Raw genomic sequence first — 16,254 nt, 5'->3', positions numbered from 1 at the left:
TAGGCCATTCAGCCCATCGAGTCTACTCTGCCATTCAAACATGGCTGATCTATCTCTCCCTCCTAACCCCATTGTCCTGCCTTCTCTCCATAATCTCTGACCATCTGTACGAATAAAAAATCTATCTATCTCTGCCTTAAAAATATCCACTGACTTGGTCTCTACAGCCTTCTGTGGCAAAAAAAATCCACAGATTCACCACCCTCTGATTCAAGAAATTTCTCCTCATCCCTTTCCTAAAAGAACGTCTTGTAAGTCTGATGCTGTGACCTCTGGTCCTTGACTCTCCCACTAGTGGAAACATCCTCTCCACATCCACTCTATCCAAGCCTTTCACTATTCTGTATGTTTCAATGAGATCCCCCCTCATTCTTCTAAACGCCAGCGAGTACAGGCCCAGTGCCGACAAACACTGATCATAGGTTAACCTGCTAACTCCTGGGATCATTCTTGTAAACCTCCTCTGGACCTGGACCCTCTCCAGAGCCAGCACGCCCTTTGGTGAACTGGCTCCTGAGGATTGCAAGGCTCGCTAGACTGGGTGAGGATGGGTCACTCTCTCTTCTCCCTTCCAGGTCTTTGCGGCGAAGAGGAGTTTGAACCTGGCCGGGGTTTGGAAGATGATGGTGGCGGAGGGAGGGTATCTATCGCTGTGGCGAGGAAACGGGGTGAACGTGCTGAAAATCGCCCCTGAGACTGGCATCAAGTTCATGGCTTATGAACAGGTACTGACGGGGTTGAGAGGGTGAAGGCTTTGGAGAGGAAGGGGAAAGGGTTTAGCTTAGTTTAGTTCAGTTTAGTTTATTACTAGACCAAGTGGACCCGTTGGGCCCCAAACCTCTCCTGCATTGGTGCAGCACCCTGTCCTCCCCCCCCTCCCCTCTCTCCTCAACCCATCCCTCCCCTCTCCCTTCTCCCCCACTCCCCCCTTCCCCCCTCCCTCCCTCCTCCCCTCCCCCTCCCCTCCTTTTAAACTTAAAAATGTGAATAACTTTAAAAATAAAGGACCGATTTCAATAAAACTACTTGCATTATCACTAAAGTGACAATGGTGAGTAAGGTGGGCCTAAAATTGTCGGGCCATCGTGTACCGTTTTGGCTGAAGTTCAGTCACAAACAAGATAACAAACGAGAGTTTTAGTATATAGATTGTCACATGTACCTTTGTTTGTGTGCCATCTGGCATGACAAAACTACACATAAAGGTACAACATTTAGTACGAAAAAAGTCTGATTAAAGATAATTCAAACTTTCCAATGAGGTAGATGGGCGGTCAGGACTACAAGGACCACACTCTAGTTGATGAGACTTGTTCATTCTGCATCTGTCATTGAGACTCCAGCTATTCAGTTGCCTGATAACAGCTGGGAAGAAACTATCCCTTTATCAGGAGGCTTTCATTTTCAAACTGTTGTACCTCTTGCCTGACAGGAGAGGGGAGAAGATGGAGTGAGTCTGGCACTTGATTATGGTGCTGCTGGCCTAGCCGAGGCAGCGTGAGGTGTAAATGGAAGGGAGGTTGGTTTGCCTGATGGTCTGGGGTGCGTCCACAACTCTCTTCAAGTGGGATGGGAGAGGAAGGGGAGGGCATCGGAGCGGGGATGTACTGAGGGAGATGTGGCACAAGAGTGTGGATGAAAGAAGGGAGGAGGAGAAGTACAGGGAGGAAGATGAAAGGATGGGTAGGGTGTAGAGTGAAAGGATGAATGTGGAATACACAGACGGATGGGGGGAAGGGGTGAAGAAGAGGGAGGCAGAGGAATGGGAGGGGGGGAGGGGGGAGTGCATGCAAGGCAATTTCATCACGAGACCTTTCCATCCCATAAAAGGATGTTCAAAATTTTAAATGTGGTGGTTCATCTGGTGACATCTGAAAGCATTTTGCTACAAAGGGACTCTTACAGTGCCGGCTGTTAAAGCAGCAGATCTCACTCTCAATACTGAGTCAGTGCGTTGTGTTTCAAGTCAGGCTCCACAAGTTACTGCAGACGCTGGTTTAGCAAAAATTGCTGGAGTAACTCAGCGGGTCAGGCAGGATGTCTGCAAGACACGGATGCCCAACATTTTGGGTCGAGACCCATTTAGGACTAATAGGTGCCATTTCTGACCGGGACCTTACTTCAGACTAGTTCTGCCGATGTTTCAGGTCCAGACCCTTCTTCAGACTAATTCTGGTGATGTTTCAGACCAGGAAAAAGACAACAGGTTCTGGGTGACGTTTCGGGTCGAGACCCTTCTCAAGTCAAGTCAAGTCAAGTTTATTTGTCACATACACGTACACGATGTGCAGTGAAATGAAAGTGGCAATGCCTGCGGATTGTGCACAAAAAAGAATCACAGTTACAGCATATAAATAAAGTTAATAAGTTAGTATAGTGTAGACAAAAATTTAGTCTCTGGAGTTATAAAAGTTGACAGTCCTGATGGCCTGTGGGAAGAAACTCCGTCTCATCCTCTCCATTTTCACAGCGTGACAGCGGAGGCGTTTGCCTGACCGTAACAGCTGGAACAGTCCGTTACTGGGGTGGTAGGGGTCCCTCATAATCTTGCTTGCTCTCGATCTGCACCTCCTGATGTATAGGTCCTGCAGGGGGACATTTCGGGTCGACCCGAAATTTCACCCATTCCTTCTCTCCTGAGAAAGAAGGGTCTCAACCCAAAACGTCACTCAATCATTCTCTCCTGAGATGCTGCCTGATCTGCTGAGTTACTCCAGCATTTTGTGAACTAAATACCTACGATTTGTACCAGCATCTGCAGTTATTTTTTTACACAAAAGGTTCTGGAGTAACTCAGCGAGTCAGGCTGCATCTCTGGAGGACATGGGTAGGCTAAGTTTCATGTCAGGGTCCATCTTCTGAATTCAGACTATTCTGGAGAAGGGTCCTGTCCTGAAACATCAGCAGAACTAGTCTGAAGAAGGGTCCCAGCCAGAAATGGCACCTATTAGTCTAAAATGGGTCTCGACCCAAATTTTCCCGTCCACGTCTGTGGGCTCTTTCTGTGCAAATCTTTGCTGCTGCATCGGCCAGATCACAGCAGGAATCACACTTTAAAACTACCGACTGTAAAGAAACCCGGCCCCCCCCTGTTTACCCAGCTGTTTCAGGGCCACAAGAGTGAAGAGTCAAGAGTGTTTTATTATCATGTCGACGATGGAATTCTTATTTGCAGCAGCCTAAACAACCAGCAAACACAACACATAATATTATAATATATAATAAGCAAAAAAAAATCAATAAATCAATAATGCCAGTGGCAGTGCAAATCAAAAATCTGATGTCGTCAGTGACACCAAAGACTGTACATAGTTTGCAGTTGAGTTTGCAGTTTGCAGTCTGAAGAAGGGTCTCGACCCGAAACGTCGCCCATTCCTTCTCTCCTGAGATGCTGCCTGACCTGCTGAGTTACTCCAGCATTTTGTGAATAAATACCTTGCAGTTGAGGTTACTAATGTGTAGTATTCAAGAGCCTGATGGTAGTTGGGAAGAAGCTATTCTTGAACCTGGTGGTCACGGTTTTCAGATTCCTACACTTTCTTCCCGATGGTTCATAAGTGATAGGAGCAGAATTAGGCCATTCGGCCCATCAGGTCTACTCTGCCATTCAATCATGGCTGATCTATCTCTCCCTCCCAACTCCATTCTCCTTCCTTCTTCCCGTAAACCCTAAACACCCAAATCTATCTCCGCCTTAAAAATATCCATTGACTTGGCCTCCACAGCCGTCTGTGGGAATGAATTCCACAGATTCACCACCCTCTGACTAAAGAAATTCCACCTCATCTCCATCCTAAAGGAATGTCTGAGGCAATAACTTCTGCCCTAGGTCTTGCCCACTGGTAGAAAAATCTTCTCCACATCCACTCTATCCAGGCATGGAATAGGAGTGAATGTGCAGTCAGTGCTACCATCAGTTCTGGTCTTTGAGAAGGAAGCCTACACTGATCTAACAGGGTGGCACAGGAGGTAGTTCGGCCTGGCACAGGAGGCAGTTCGGCCCAGCCCAGCTGTGCTGGCCCTCTGAAATAACTCTCCAATAGGTCTCACTGCTCTTCTACTTGTATTCCCAGTGAGTGAATTTTTCTCAAGTGGCGCCATGTGGATAACCTGCATCCTTTTCACAACCTCAAACAGTATAAGAAGATCTTCCTGGTGCAGAAGTCCACACTGGAGGTGCACGAACGTTTTGTGGCGGGATCGCTCGCTGGTGTCACCAGCCAGACCATCATCTTTCCAATGGAGGTAAGCAGGTTCCAGGGCTCCAAGCTCCGTGGGCGGCACAGTGCTGCAATGGTAGAGCTGCTGCCTTACAGCGCCTGAGACCCGGGTTTGATCCTGACTGTGGGTGCTGTCTGTACGTTCTCCCTGTGACCGCGTGGGCTTTCTCCGGGATCTCCGGTTTCCTTCCACAGTCAATAGTCAATAGTTAAGTTTATTTGTCACACACACATAAATGTGTGCAGTGAAATGAAAGATTACCCACAGTCCAACAATAAGAGCAATAAAAATAAGCAATAACACACACAATCATAAACCAACACCAAACAAAAAGAAACATCCATCACAGTGAGTCTCCTCCAGTCACCTCCTCACTGTGATGGAAGGCCAGAATGTCTTTTTCTCTTCCCCTGCCGTCTTCTCCCGCGGTCAGGCTGTTGAATTTGCCATGTTCTAGGCCGCGCTGAACGGTGGAAAGTCCAAAGACGTACAGGTTTGTAGGTTAATTGGCTTTTGTAAAATTGTAAATTGTTCCTATTGCGTGTAAGGTAGTAGTAGTGGACTAATCGCTGGTTGGCGTGGACTTGGCGGGCCGAAGGGACTGTTTCTGCACTGTACCTCTAAAGTCCAAAGTAAGGCCTAAAGCTCTTGTGCTGCCTTAATGATCTGTTCTTTCATCATATTGCTGCTTTGGGATCTTGCTGGGCGTGATTTGGCTGCCGTGTAAGTAATACATTGCTTAAGAATGACATTAGAACACCTCAATGTGGTGATGTTTAGTTTAGTTTAGAGATACAGCACGGAAACAGGCCCTTCACCCCACAGAGCCCGCGCCAAACAACGATCCATTAACTCTACCCTTTTCACTCTAGGGACGATTTACATTTATACCAAGACAATTAACCTGTACGTCTTTGGATTGTGGGAGGAAACTGAATCTCCCAGAGAAAACCCACGCAGGTCACGGAGAGAACATACAAACTCCATACAGATAAGCATCCATAGTCAGGCTCGAACCCGGGTCTCTGGCGCTGTAAGGCAGTAACTCTACCACTGCGCCACAAGTGTGACAAAGTGTGACAAGTGTGTAAAAGCATGTCAGAATGAGCTCGCCCTTGAACCCTAGATAGACACAAAAAACTGGAGTAACTCAGCGGGACAGGCAGCATCTCGGAAGAGAAGGAATGGGTGACGTTTCGGGTCAAGACCCTTCTTCAGACTCTGAAGTCTGGAGAAATCTGAAGAAGGTTCTTGACCCGAAACGTCACCCATTCCCTTCTCTCCAGAGATGCTGCCTGTCCCGCTGAGTTACTCCAGTTTTTTGTGTCTATCTTCGGTTTAAACCAGCATCTGCAGTTCCTACGTCCACACTCTCGAACCGTGTTTTGTCAACATACCGAGGTTCTCACTTGCAACTGTTTGCTTGCTTAGGTGCTGAAGATCCGGATGGGGCTGGGAAGGAGCGGCCAGTACATGGGAATCTTCCACTGCGCCCAAAACATGCTGAGGAATGAAGGCCCTCGCGCATTTTTCAGAGGCTACGTCCCAAATGCCATTGGCATCATTCCTTACGCTGGGATCGATCTGGCTGTCTATGAAGTAAGTCTGACACAAAAATGAAATATCCCGACTGTGTCACCCACCATTCATTCATTATCTTAATGTGCATCCATGGATACTTGCCATGGACACATGGATATCGGAACAAATCACAAAGTCCAGATTTTGAAAGGTTGTGTGTGGCTGCCCAGTGATTCTATCTGCAGAATACAAACAAGGAACTGCAGATGCTGGTTAATACACAAAAGGACACACAGTGCTGGAGTAACTCAGGGGTCAGGCAGCATCACTGGGGAACATGGATAGGTGACTTGTGTTGCAGAAACAGGCCCTTCGACCCACCGAGTCCGTGCTGACCAGTGATCACCCCATACACTAGGACTATCCCACACTCTTTTACAATTATACTGAAGCCAATTAATCCTACAAACCTGTCCATCTTTGGAGTGTGGGAGAAACCCGGTGCACCTGGAGAAAACTCACGTGGTCACAGGGAGAATGTATAAACTCCTTACGGACAGCACCCGTAGTCAGGATGGAACCCGGGTCTCTGGCGCTGTAAGGCAGCAACTCTACCGCTGCGCCACCGTGCCGCCCCTCTCACCTTCATTTCAAGTCGAGACTCTTCTTCAGACCCCTCCTTCAGACCGATCCACGCTCTCCAGAGATGCTGTCCGACTCTTTCTACAGAGCGTCCCATAAAATCTTCCTGTGTCTGCCTGTGTTTGAGGTGCTGACAGCGCTAGTTTGTTTTGATGGGATGCAGGAGGTTGTGGGAACAGAAGCCCAGTTTCCCACAGCTTGACTCGAGACATTCCTCAGTCGTGTTAAACACGCCCCATTGTCTGAAGAAGGGTCCTGACTCGTAACGTCACCTGTCCTCCACAGATGCTGCCTGACCCACTGAGTTTAGGTTCGTTTTTAGTTTAGTTTAGAGATACAGCGCGGATCCAGGCCCTTCAGCCCAGCGAGTCAGCACCGACCAGCGATCCCTGCACACTAACACTACCCTACACACACTCGGGACAATTTACAATTATCGCAAAGATAATTAGCCTACAAACCTGTATGTCTTTGGAGTGTGGGAGGAAACCGAAGATCTCGGAGAAAACCCAAGCAGGTCACAGGGAGAACGTACAAACTCCGTACAGAGAGCACCCGTAGTCAGGATCGAACCCGGGTCTCTGGCGCTGTAAGGCAGCAGCTCTACCGCTGTGCCACCGTGCCGTTCCTCCAGCGGCTTGTGTTTTACTCACGACTTTAGCGTCTGCGTTTCCTTGTGACTCCACTTTGACATTTTTCTTTCATTCAATGGCAGAGCGTGAAGAATATGTATTTGCAAAAGTACGGACAGGAGAGAACTGACCCAGGAGTCTTAGTCCTTCTCGGCTGCGGCACCATCTCCAGTACCTGCGGTCAACTGGCAAGCTACCCGCTGGCACTCATTCGCACCAGGATGCAAGCTCAAGGTGTGGCGAGCTCGGGCCGACCAGTGATCACCCAGTAAACTAGCACGATATCTTTTACAATTATACTGTGTGTGTGTGTGCACGTGCGTGTGTGTGTGTGCATGTGTGCGTGTGTGTGTGCACGTGCATGTGTGTGTGCACGTGCGTGTGTGTGTGTGCACGTGTGTGTGTGTGTGTGCACGTGTGTGTGTGTACGTGCATGTGTGTGTGCACGCATGTGTGTGTGCGTGTGTGTGCACGTGTGTACGTGTGTATGTGTGTGTGCACGTGCGTGTGTGTGTGCACTTGTGTGTATGTGTGTGTGTGTGCGTGTGTGTGTGTGTACGTGCTTGTGTGTGTGTACGTGCGTGTGTGTGCGTGTGTACGTGTGTATGTGTGTGTGCACGTGCGTGTGTGTGTGCACTTGTGTGTGTGTGTGCGTGTGTGTGTGCACGTGCTTGTGTGTGTGTGTACGTGCGTGTGTGTGTGTGTGTGTGTACGTGCGTGTGTGTATGTGACATACAAGCATACACAAACACACTGACTAGAATGTACAGCCATAAGGTGAGAGGGGGAAGGTTTGAAAGTTTAATGGAGATGTGCTGGGCAAGTGTCTTACACAGTGAGTGGTGGCGGCAGATTCACACATCATCACTACCACGGTTTGCTGGGGGGCTCGGATACAAGGATCCAGATCATAGAGTCATAGAATCATATGGTGTGGAAACAGGCCCTTCAGCCCAACTTGCCCACACCGGCAATAGAAAGGGTGAATGCAGAGTCCTTTACCCAGAGTAGGGGAATCAAGAACCAGAGGAGATATGTTTAAGATGAGAGGGGAAAGATTAAGCAGGACCCTGAGGGTAACTTTTTCCACTCAGAGAGGGTGGTGGGTGTATGAAACATGCTGCTAGAGGTGGTAGTTGACGCAGGTACTACAACACCATTTGAAAGATATGTAGACTGGTACATGGATAGAAAAGGTTTAGAGGGATATGGGCCAGACGTGGGCAGGTGGGACTAATGTAGATGGGGCATCTTGGAGGGCATGGGCAAGTTGGGCCGAAGTGCCTGTTTCCGAGCTGCAAGACTCCATGACTTTATGGCTATCACAGACAGGTAGCCTTCTTCTTCTTGGACCGTCCTTTGGGTTCGACAATGATTTCTTCTGCTCAGGTTTTGTAGGCTCTGAGGTGGCTAATAAAGCCAACGTGGGAACCACAGACTTTTACATAGACGGGGCAGGTATGAAGAGATAGGCGGGTGGACAGGCTGGGAGGTGGGGCACTCCTCTGCCACCCACAACGCGACTGGCATCCAGGAGGTGGGTGTCACGGTGGTGCAGCGGTAGAGTTGCTGCCTCACAGCGCCAGAGACCCGAGTTCGATCCTGACCTCGGGTGCTGTCTGTACGGAGTTTGTACGTTCTCCCCGTGACTGCGTGGGTTTTTTTCCGGGTGCTCAGGTTTCCTCCCACACTCCAAAGATGTACAGGTTTGTTGACTAATTGGCTTTGGTAAAAGTGTAAATTGTCCCTAGTGTGTGTAAATTGTCCCTAGTGTGTGTAAATTGTCCCTAGTGTGTGTAAATTGTTCCTAGTGTGTGTAAATTGTCCCTAGTGTGTGCAAATTGTCCCCAGTGTGTAGCATAGTTTTTAGATTTAGATTTAGAGATACAGCACAGAAACAGGCCCTTCGGCCCACCGAGTCCGCGCCGCCCAGCGATCCCCACACATTAACACTATCCTACGCACACCAGGGACAATTTTTACATTTTACCCAGTCAATTAACCTACATACCTGTACGTCTTTGTAGTGCTAGTGTACAGGGTGACCAATGGCTGGTGTGGACTCAGTGGGCTGAAGGGCCAGTTTGTGCACTGTATCTCTTTGAGGTCAGGGACTGGCAGTGCCTGGGGGGGCAGGACAGAGTTACACGCTGCAGATTCTGATGGTCTCCACCTCTTCTCTCTCCAGCTGTGGTCAAAGGGGAGCCAGAGCTGAACATGTTGCAGCAGTTTGCCAGGATAGTACAAGGGGAGGGCTGGACTGGCCTTTACCGAGGGATGGCTCCCAACTTCTTGAAGGTTGTGCCCGCTGTCAGCATCAGCTACGTCGTGTATGAGCACATGAAATTCTTCCTGGGCGTCACCTCGAAGTAACCGGTTCCTGGGAATCGTTCGTTCTTGGAGCATCGCCTGCCAAACAAGGAATCGGTGACCCCAGCAGAGAGCTGAGGAATAACGCACTCCTCGACCCTCCGTGGTCAACACTAGGATTGGGATTGGGATCCACTTACCAGTCGGTTTCGGGTCTGTGAAATGGCCTCAGCTCTGCTCAAGATATTCCTGCAGGATGTGGGTAGAGCAGCCTCCCAATCCTGTCCCCAGAGAGTCACGTTGCATGGGGGGAATGCAATAAGTTGTTGCCACCAAAGACTCGCCCTGGCAAAGATTAAAGCAACGAGGATGGATTGACAATGGGAAGCTGATCATGCATCCTTTATGGCACAGATGGTCTCCAACATTGCATGTTTCTACTTCACTTGGATAGCTTGGTAATGCATGAGATATCTGCTACTGAATGTAACATCAAAGCACTGTATGTATATAATAATAGTGTTAATAATTTAGTAAATGCGTCTATATACTAAAACTCTCGTTTGTTATCTTGTTTGTGACTGAACTTCAGCCAAAACGGTACACGATAGCGCAACAATTTTAGGCCCACCTTACTCACCATTGTCACTTTAGTGATAATGCAAGTAGTTTTATTGAAATTGGTCTTATATTTTTTAAGTTATTCACATTTTAAAGTTTAAAAGGAGGGGAGGGGGAGGGGAGGAGGGAGTAGGGAGGAAGGGGGGATTAGGGGAGAAGGGAGAGGAGGGAGGGGTGGGGTTGAGGAGAGAGGAGAGAGGGGAGTGGGGGAGGACAGGGTGCTGCACCAATGCAGGAGAGGTTTGGGCCCAACAAGTCCACTTGGTCTAGTTTGCTCTAAATCTCTTGGTGCTCCATACTGAGTCTGTGGGACTGCAGATTTGGTACAAATCACTTCCTGCAAGTCCACATTCTCTCTCTTGTCCAAGATTCCACACTTCTGTCTTGAAACTTTTGCAATCAGCTTGGAGTGAGGTGGTGCCTATGCTGTAACCACATCAATCCAACACACAATCAAATGGCAGTCAACAAGGAGCTGATGGTAGCCATTGCAGGTGAAGTGCAGAGCCCTGTTGAACGGTCACCAAGTCTACGCTTGATTCCTCCATTGTAGAGGAGGCTACACAGCGCCAGAGACCCAGGTTCGATCCTGACTACGGGTGCTGTCTGTATGGAGTTTGTACATTCTCCCTGCGATCGCATGAGTTTTCCCTGGGTGCCCCGGTTTCCTCCCACACTCCAAAGTTAGGTTATTTGGCTTCTGTAAATTGTAAATTCTCCCTAGTGTGAGGGGCAGTGTTAGTGTGCGGGGATCATTGGTCGGCGTGGACTTGGTGCTACAAAGGGCCTGTTTCTGCACTGTATCTCCAAACCCTCTAAAACTATGAAGGGTAGAATTAGTGTATGGGTAATTATTGGTCGGCGTGGACTCGGTGGGCTGAAAGGCCTGTTGCCATGCTGTGTCTATAAATGAAACACAAGATTCCAGCATCAACCGTTCATTGTGCCTCTTTGCTTCATATTCTTTTACGTTTCACCCTTTTGAATGTGTTTTAGAAATCTAAATATGGCATCTACTGTTTTTTTAAATCCACCTTGTTCATTACTTCCTCAAACACCTCCAATAAAATTGAGGAAACTTGCCGTCACAGGGAGAATGTGCAAACTCCACACAGGCAGCACCAGGGATGAGGATGGAAACTGGGTGACTGGAACTGTGAGGCAGCAGCTCTACAAACCACTCTGTACCACAAAGACTCTGCTTGACTATGTCAGGATTTTCTAAATACCTTGCTTAATAAAGGATTCCAGCATTTTCCCATTGACATATTAAGCTAACAGGCCTATGACGTTCTCCATCTGTCTCACTTTATTTCTTAAATACGGTATTTATGGTCTGACATGTGGTCAGTCTGCATTTGGAATATTGTGAGCAGTTTTCGGCCACATATCTGAGGAAGGATATGCTGGCATTGGAGATGGCCTAGAGGAGGTTTATGAGAATCATCCCAGGATTGATTAGGTTAACATAAGATGAATGGTTGATGGCACTGGGCCTGTATTCGCTGGAGTTTAGAAGGATGAGGGGGGAACTCACTGAAACTTACAGAATAGTGAAAGAGCTGGATGGAGAGGATATTTCCAGTAGCGGGAGAGTCTAGGACCAGAGGCCATAGCCTCAGAATAAAAGGATGTTCCTTTAGAAAGGAGATGAGGAGGAATTTCTTTAGTCAGGGTGGTGAATCTGTGGAATTCATTGCCATAGATAGCTGTGGAGGCCGTTAATGGATATTTTAAGGCGGAGATTAACAGATTCTTGATTAATATTTTCACTATACCTAGTACATGTGACAACAAAAAACCGTGTCCATGTACCCTGGAACTGATTACCTACATCTTAAAAGCGGCTAACATTTAGTTGATGTATCAACTGCGGTTTTCTCAAATCCTTTCAATCATGGACAGTCCCAACAAATAGAAAGTTCATAAGTGTTGGGAGCAGAATTAGGCCATTCGGCCCATCGTCTACCCCGCCATTTAATCCTGGCTGATCTATCTTTCCTTCTTCTCAACCACATGCTCCCATTCAACCCCAGTTTACCAGGTATTTTTTATCTGGAGAATATTAGTCTGAAGAAGGGTCACGACCCATAACATCACCCGCTGAGTTACTCCAGCATTTTGTGTCTACCTTCGATTTAAACCAGCATCTGCAGGTTTTTTTTCCTACATATTTTTTATCTGGAGTTGTATTAAACTCTAAAAATAATATATATCTCTGAATCAATTGTTCAGCTCTCTTGGCACACTTTGTGTGAGGTTTCTCAGACGGAGTTAATACTTCATAATTGGAAGTTCTCAGCTAAATAAGATTGCAAAAAGCTAAATCTCAACAAAGCAACTGGCAGCAAATTTATGTATGCAACTCCTATCGGAATTAAAGAATGAAATAATGCAGAAATGGACAGATAACTGCATTATCTGCAAAGCTGCATAGTGGGGCTCCAAACCCTAGTATTTTTGTGCAGATGTTGCTTCCACAACTGCACATTACTGTCCAGCCTAGCACAGGCTCTGCGACTGAGTTAGTTCCACCGTCAATCAAATCTGGGCCCGGGAGGGGGGCGTTCCAATCGACCGATGACGCGTAGACGGGTGACGCGTTAGATCCGCCCTCCCCTTCCCATTGGGCGAACGCGATGTCGATCACCGTGAGGTCACGCTGCTCCGACTGGTGATTGGCCGGTGGAGATGTCGATCGGCGGTGACGTCACGAAGAGGGCGTATCCAAGGGGAGAGGGCGCCGCTGATTGGCCGCTGAAGACCCGCCCCCCTGGTGTCGGCGGCCCCTCAGGTGTCGGCGGCGTCGAGGCGGGAGCGTTGGGAGCCATTGCTGCTGGCGGCGGCCGGGCCCAGGCCTCTGATCGCCGAACGAGGGAACTCCGCTCACGTCCCACGGAGGGGGAGGGTGTAGAATAAAGCGCGGGAGCAGCAACCAGACCCCGTCACATCGGCGGAGGAGCAGCAGCAGAGAGGAGAGGAGAGGAGACGAGAGGAGACGAGAGGCCCGATGGCGGATTTCGCGGCGGCTACTGCGGCGCCTCCGCACACCTTGGGTGCCGGCGCGGCCGGGGCGGCCGGCGCCTCCTTCAAAAAGCCCGACGCCTTCGCCGACGCTGTGCAGCGGGCCCGCCAGGTGAGTGGTAGGCGAGGGGAGCGGGAGCAAGATGGTGGTGGTGGAGGAGGAGGGGAGGGGGGGGGGAGAATGTGTGTGTGGGTGGGTGGGCGCCGGGGGAAAAGAACAAAAAAATGGAGGTGCGGCGTGAGGAAGAAGCCTGGATGGCTAGGCCGCGCCTTGGGAGTGCGCCTCTCTCCAGCCCCCCCCCTACCCCGGGCCGGTGAAGCCATTGATTCATCCAACTTCAAATGGCCCCCTCTCTCCCTCTCACCCCCACCCTAGTTCCCCGAGCAGTTTCACTACCCTCCTGGTTCATTTTGCTCATTGTAATGCTCCTTGTCACCTTCCCCCCCCATCATAGCGAACAATGAACCATTCTGCATTTGCTCCCCTTTGATCTGTCCTTTCCACCCCTTATCCCTTCTATCTCTCCAGCTAACATCCCCTTTGATCTGTCCTTTCCACCCCTTATCCCTTCCATCTCTCCAGCTAACATCCCCTTTGATCTGTCCTTTCCCCCCCTCACCCCTTCCATCTCTCCAGCTAACATCCCCTTTGATCTGTCCTTTCCCCCCCTCACCCCTTCCATCTCTCCAGCTAACATCCCCTTTGATCTGTCCTTTCCACCCCTTATCCCTTCTATCTCTCCAGCTAACATCCCCATTGATCTGTCCTTTCCCCCCCCTTACCCCTTCCATCTCTCTAGCAACCTCCCCATTGATCTGTGTCGTTCCCCCCCCCTTACCCCTTCCATCTCTCCAGCAGCCTCCCCATTGATCTGTCCGTCGTTTCCCTTTCCATCTCTCCAGCAACCTTCCCATTGATCTGTCCGTCGTTTCCCATTCCATCTCTCCTCTGACTCTCACTCTCGACCCTAAATGTCACCCATTCCCTCCCTCCAAAGATTCTGGCTGAGTTACTCCGGGTTTTTTTGTGTCTATCTTGGTGGGCCGGTGAAGCCGGGCTAGCGACCTTTTTGCCCAGGCAGCCAGAGCGGGAATTTTCCCTTCCCTTTGCGGGTTTTGGGCCATGCGCCCATTGTTGGCCCGACCAGGCGGCCACACCGCCGGATACTGGGGTAGGTAAAGAGGAATTGCCACCTTTATTACCCTCCCTCTTTCCACTCCTCCCTCCCCACACACCCACCTAACGGCTCCAAGATGCTGAAAGTACAACGCAAAGGCTTTGTAATCTATGGTTTAAAAAAAATAAATTTATAGATTTACATTCAGGATGCTGCCTGTCCCGCTGAGTTACTCCAGCATTTTGCGTCTCCGGTGTAAACCAGCATCTACAGTTTCTTCCCAAACGCTCGGCTTTACATCGCACACTTCGTCCTTCAGCACTTTCACTGATTTTATTTTCGAAAATTACGTGCAAATTTTTTTGCACTTAAAATTTGAAGTAGATCTTGCAGTAAACATCACTGATGCTTATCAGCTTTGGTACTTTTTCATATAAAATGCACTTCACCTTTGAAATAAAAGCAAAGTTTGGTAACTCCACCTATTGAGATTGCTCCACCTATTCAGCTGCTGAGGCCACAAACTGAAATTCCACCCGAAACTCATTTTTCATCTTGATTCCTAAATATCTTTATCTAAGTTCTTGGTCAATTGTTCTTAAACTCTCTGGTGCTGTTGGCTTTATTTTGTTCGAATTTGCAGTGGTGACGTTCCCACGGAATGATTTTGACGACTTCAAGGGGCAATATAAATGAAATTTTCTTTGCAACATTCAGGTAACATCCAAAATTAGACATACAAGAGATAATGTTTCAGGCAGATGACCTTTTGATAGTTTGTGTACTAATGAAGGGTCATTGACCTGAAATATTAATTATTTTCACTCATATTCTGCGTGATCAGTTTAGTATTTCCTGATTTTCTGCTATTTTACTTCACATTTCCAGCATGTGTAGAACTTTGCTTTGACATATGGCGACAAGAAAGACTGCAGATGCAGGAAACCTGATCAAAAATAGAAACTGCTCGAGGAACTCTGCATATGTGGAAGGAAATTGACAACGTTTTATGTTGGGATCCTTCTTCAATTAGATTCAATAGATTAAATTAGAAACGGGTCTTTCAAATCAGAATCATTGTCATTCCATATTCAAAATATTTTCATTTTCTCCAAGTGTGCAACCGCAAAGGTGGTTTTGAGATACTCTGGAGGACAGGAGCATTTGAAGGAGGAGATTCTGTGTTTTGGATCCTTGGTTACTCATCATTTCAGCTGAAATATTATGTCTGTTTTCTTGGTTGCTGTTTGACAGAAACCATGAAACGCTGTAGCATTTCTAGCATTTCCTTTCCTTTGCAGATGTGGGGTGCGTGTGATACCTGAAAGTGTGGTTTCACTCTTGGGACATTGAAAATCTTTTGAATTAAATTAGGTGACGATGATTTGGATTTGAGAATCCCATTTCTATCTGAATAGGTGTTATTCTAATTTGACAGCCACCTCTTTGAGATGGAAAGTCTTTTGAGATTAACAGAAGTTTTTGTGCTTTTTTTCCCTTTCCTATTAGGTATTTTTAATATGTTTTAGAAACATAGAGTGCAGGAGTAGGCCTTTTGGCCCTTCGAGCAAGCACTGCCATTCAATATGATCATGGCTGATCATCCAAAATCAGTACCCCGTTCCTGCTTTCTCCCCATATCCCTTGATTCCATTAGCCCTAAGAGCTATATCTCTAACTCTTGAATACATCTTGGAAGAAAAATTCTTTTAGCCAAGTTGTATCATGTGCTAAATAGAATTTCCCCAAACCCTGCAGTACATTCTAGTTTTATGTACATTTTTTGGAGGTAAGTATCTATGCAGTTAGTGAAATCTTCTGAAGATTGGAGGATTTGTTTTTTTGGGATGAGCAGTTGTAGACCACAGTTGCAAGAAATTAGTCTTTTATTTGACCCTTTGGAATTCTTCAACATGTAATCATGCACTTCTGTTCCAAACTGTCTTTTGACTATCCTAATTCTTTCTAGTGGTGATGTCCAATTTAACACCCATGGCCTCGTGCTGATCATGCACCAGGCAATGTTTGGTAAATTATTTTGAAATAGATTTGAGCTCAATAGTAGCATGTCCTGAAACCAGCGTCCAAGTGTTGCACCAAAAATGGACATTTTGAATTCTTCAAAATGTTAAAAATGAACAAAATAGAACATTTTGAATTCTTCA

At 47.7% G+C, this 16,254-nt stretch overlaps 2 protein-coding genes across 3 annotated transcripts in view; both read left to right on the top strand.

Moving 5' to 3' along the window:
- LOC144610632 (mitochondrial adenyl nucleotide antiporter SLC25A23-like) overlaps nucleotides 1-9,882 on the top strand; it is a 29,826-nt gene extending 19,944 nt beyond the window's left edge. The window contains exons 6-10 of the mRNA XM_078429487.1: nucleotides 576-725; nucleotides 4,138-4,245; nucleotides 5,653-5,820; nucleotides 7,100-7,250; nucleotides 9,205-9,882. Of these exons, the coding sequence (XP_078285613.1) occupies nucleotides 576-725; nucleotides 4,138-4,245; nucleotides 5,653-5,820; nucleotides 7,100-7,250; nucleotides 9,205-9,389 (762 nt within the window). The 3' untranslated portion in view covers nucleotides 9,390-9,882. The remainder of the gene's footprint in view (nucleotides 1-575; nucleotides 726-4,137; nucleotides 4,246-5,652; nucleotides 5,821-7,099; nucleotides 7,251-9,204) is intronic.
- A 2,850-nt stretch (nucleotides 9,883-12,732) lies between these two features.
- The window catches only part of LOC144610738 (far upstream element-binding protein 2-like), a 48,327-nt gene continuing 44,805 nt past the window's right edge, over nucleotides 12,733-16,254 (top strand). For both annotated transcript variants that reach the window (XM_078429676.1, XM_078429675.1), the window contains exon 1: nucleotides 12,733-13,083. In XM_078429676.1, coding sequence (XP_078285802.1) covers nucleotides 12,958-13,083 — 126 coding nt within the window. In that variant the 5' untranslated portion in view covers nucleotides 12,733-12,957. The remainder of the gene's footprint in view (nucleotides 13,084-16,254) is intronic.

The sequence above is a fragment of the Rhinoraja longicauda genome, chromosome 37, assembly GCF_053455715.1.
Source record: "Rhinoraja longicauda isolate Sanriku21f chromosome 37, sRhiLon1.1, whole genome shotgun sequence".
NCBI classification, from domain to species: Eukaryota; Metazoa; Chordata; class Chondrichthyes; order Rajiformes; family Arhynchobatidae; genus Rhinoraja; species Rhinoraja longicauda.
Note: the sequence above shows the minus strand (reverse complement) of the source record. Positions and strands in the feature narration are given on the sequence as shown.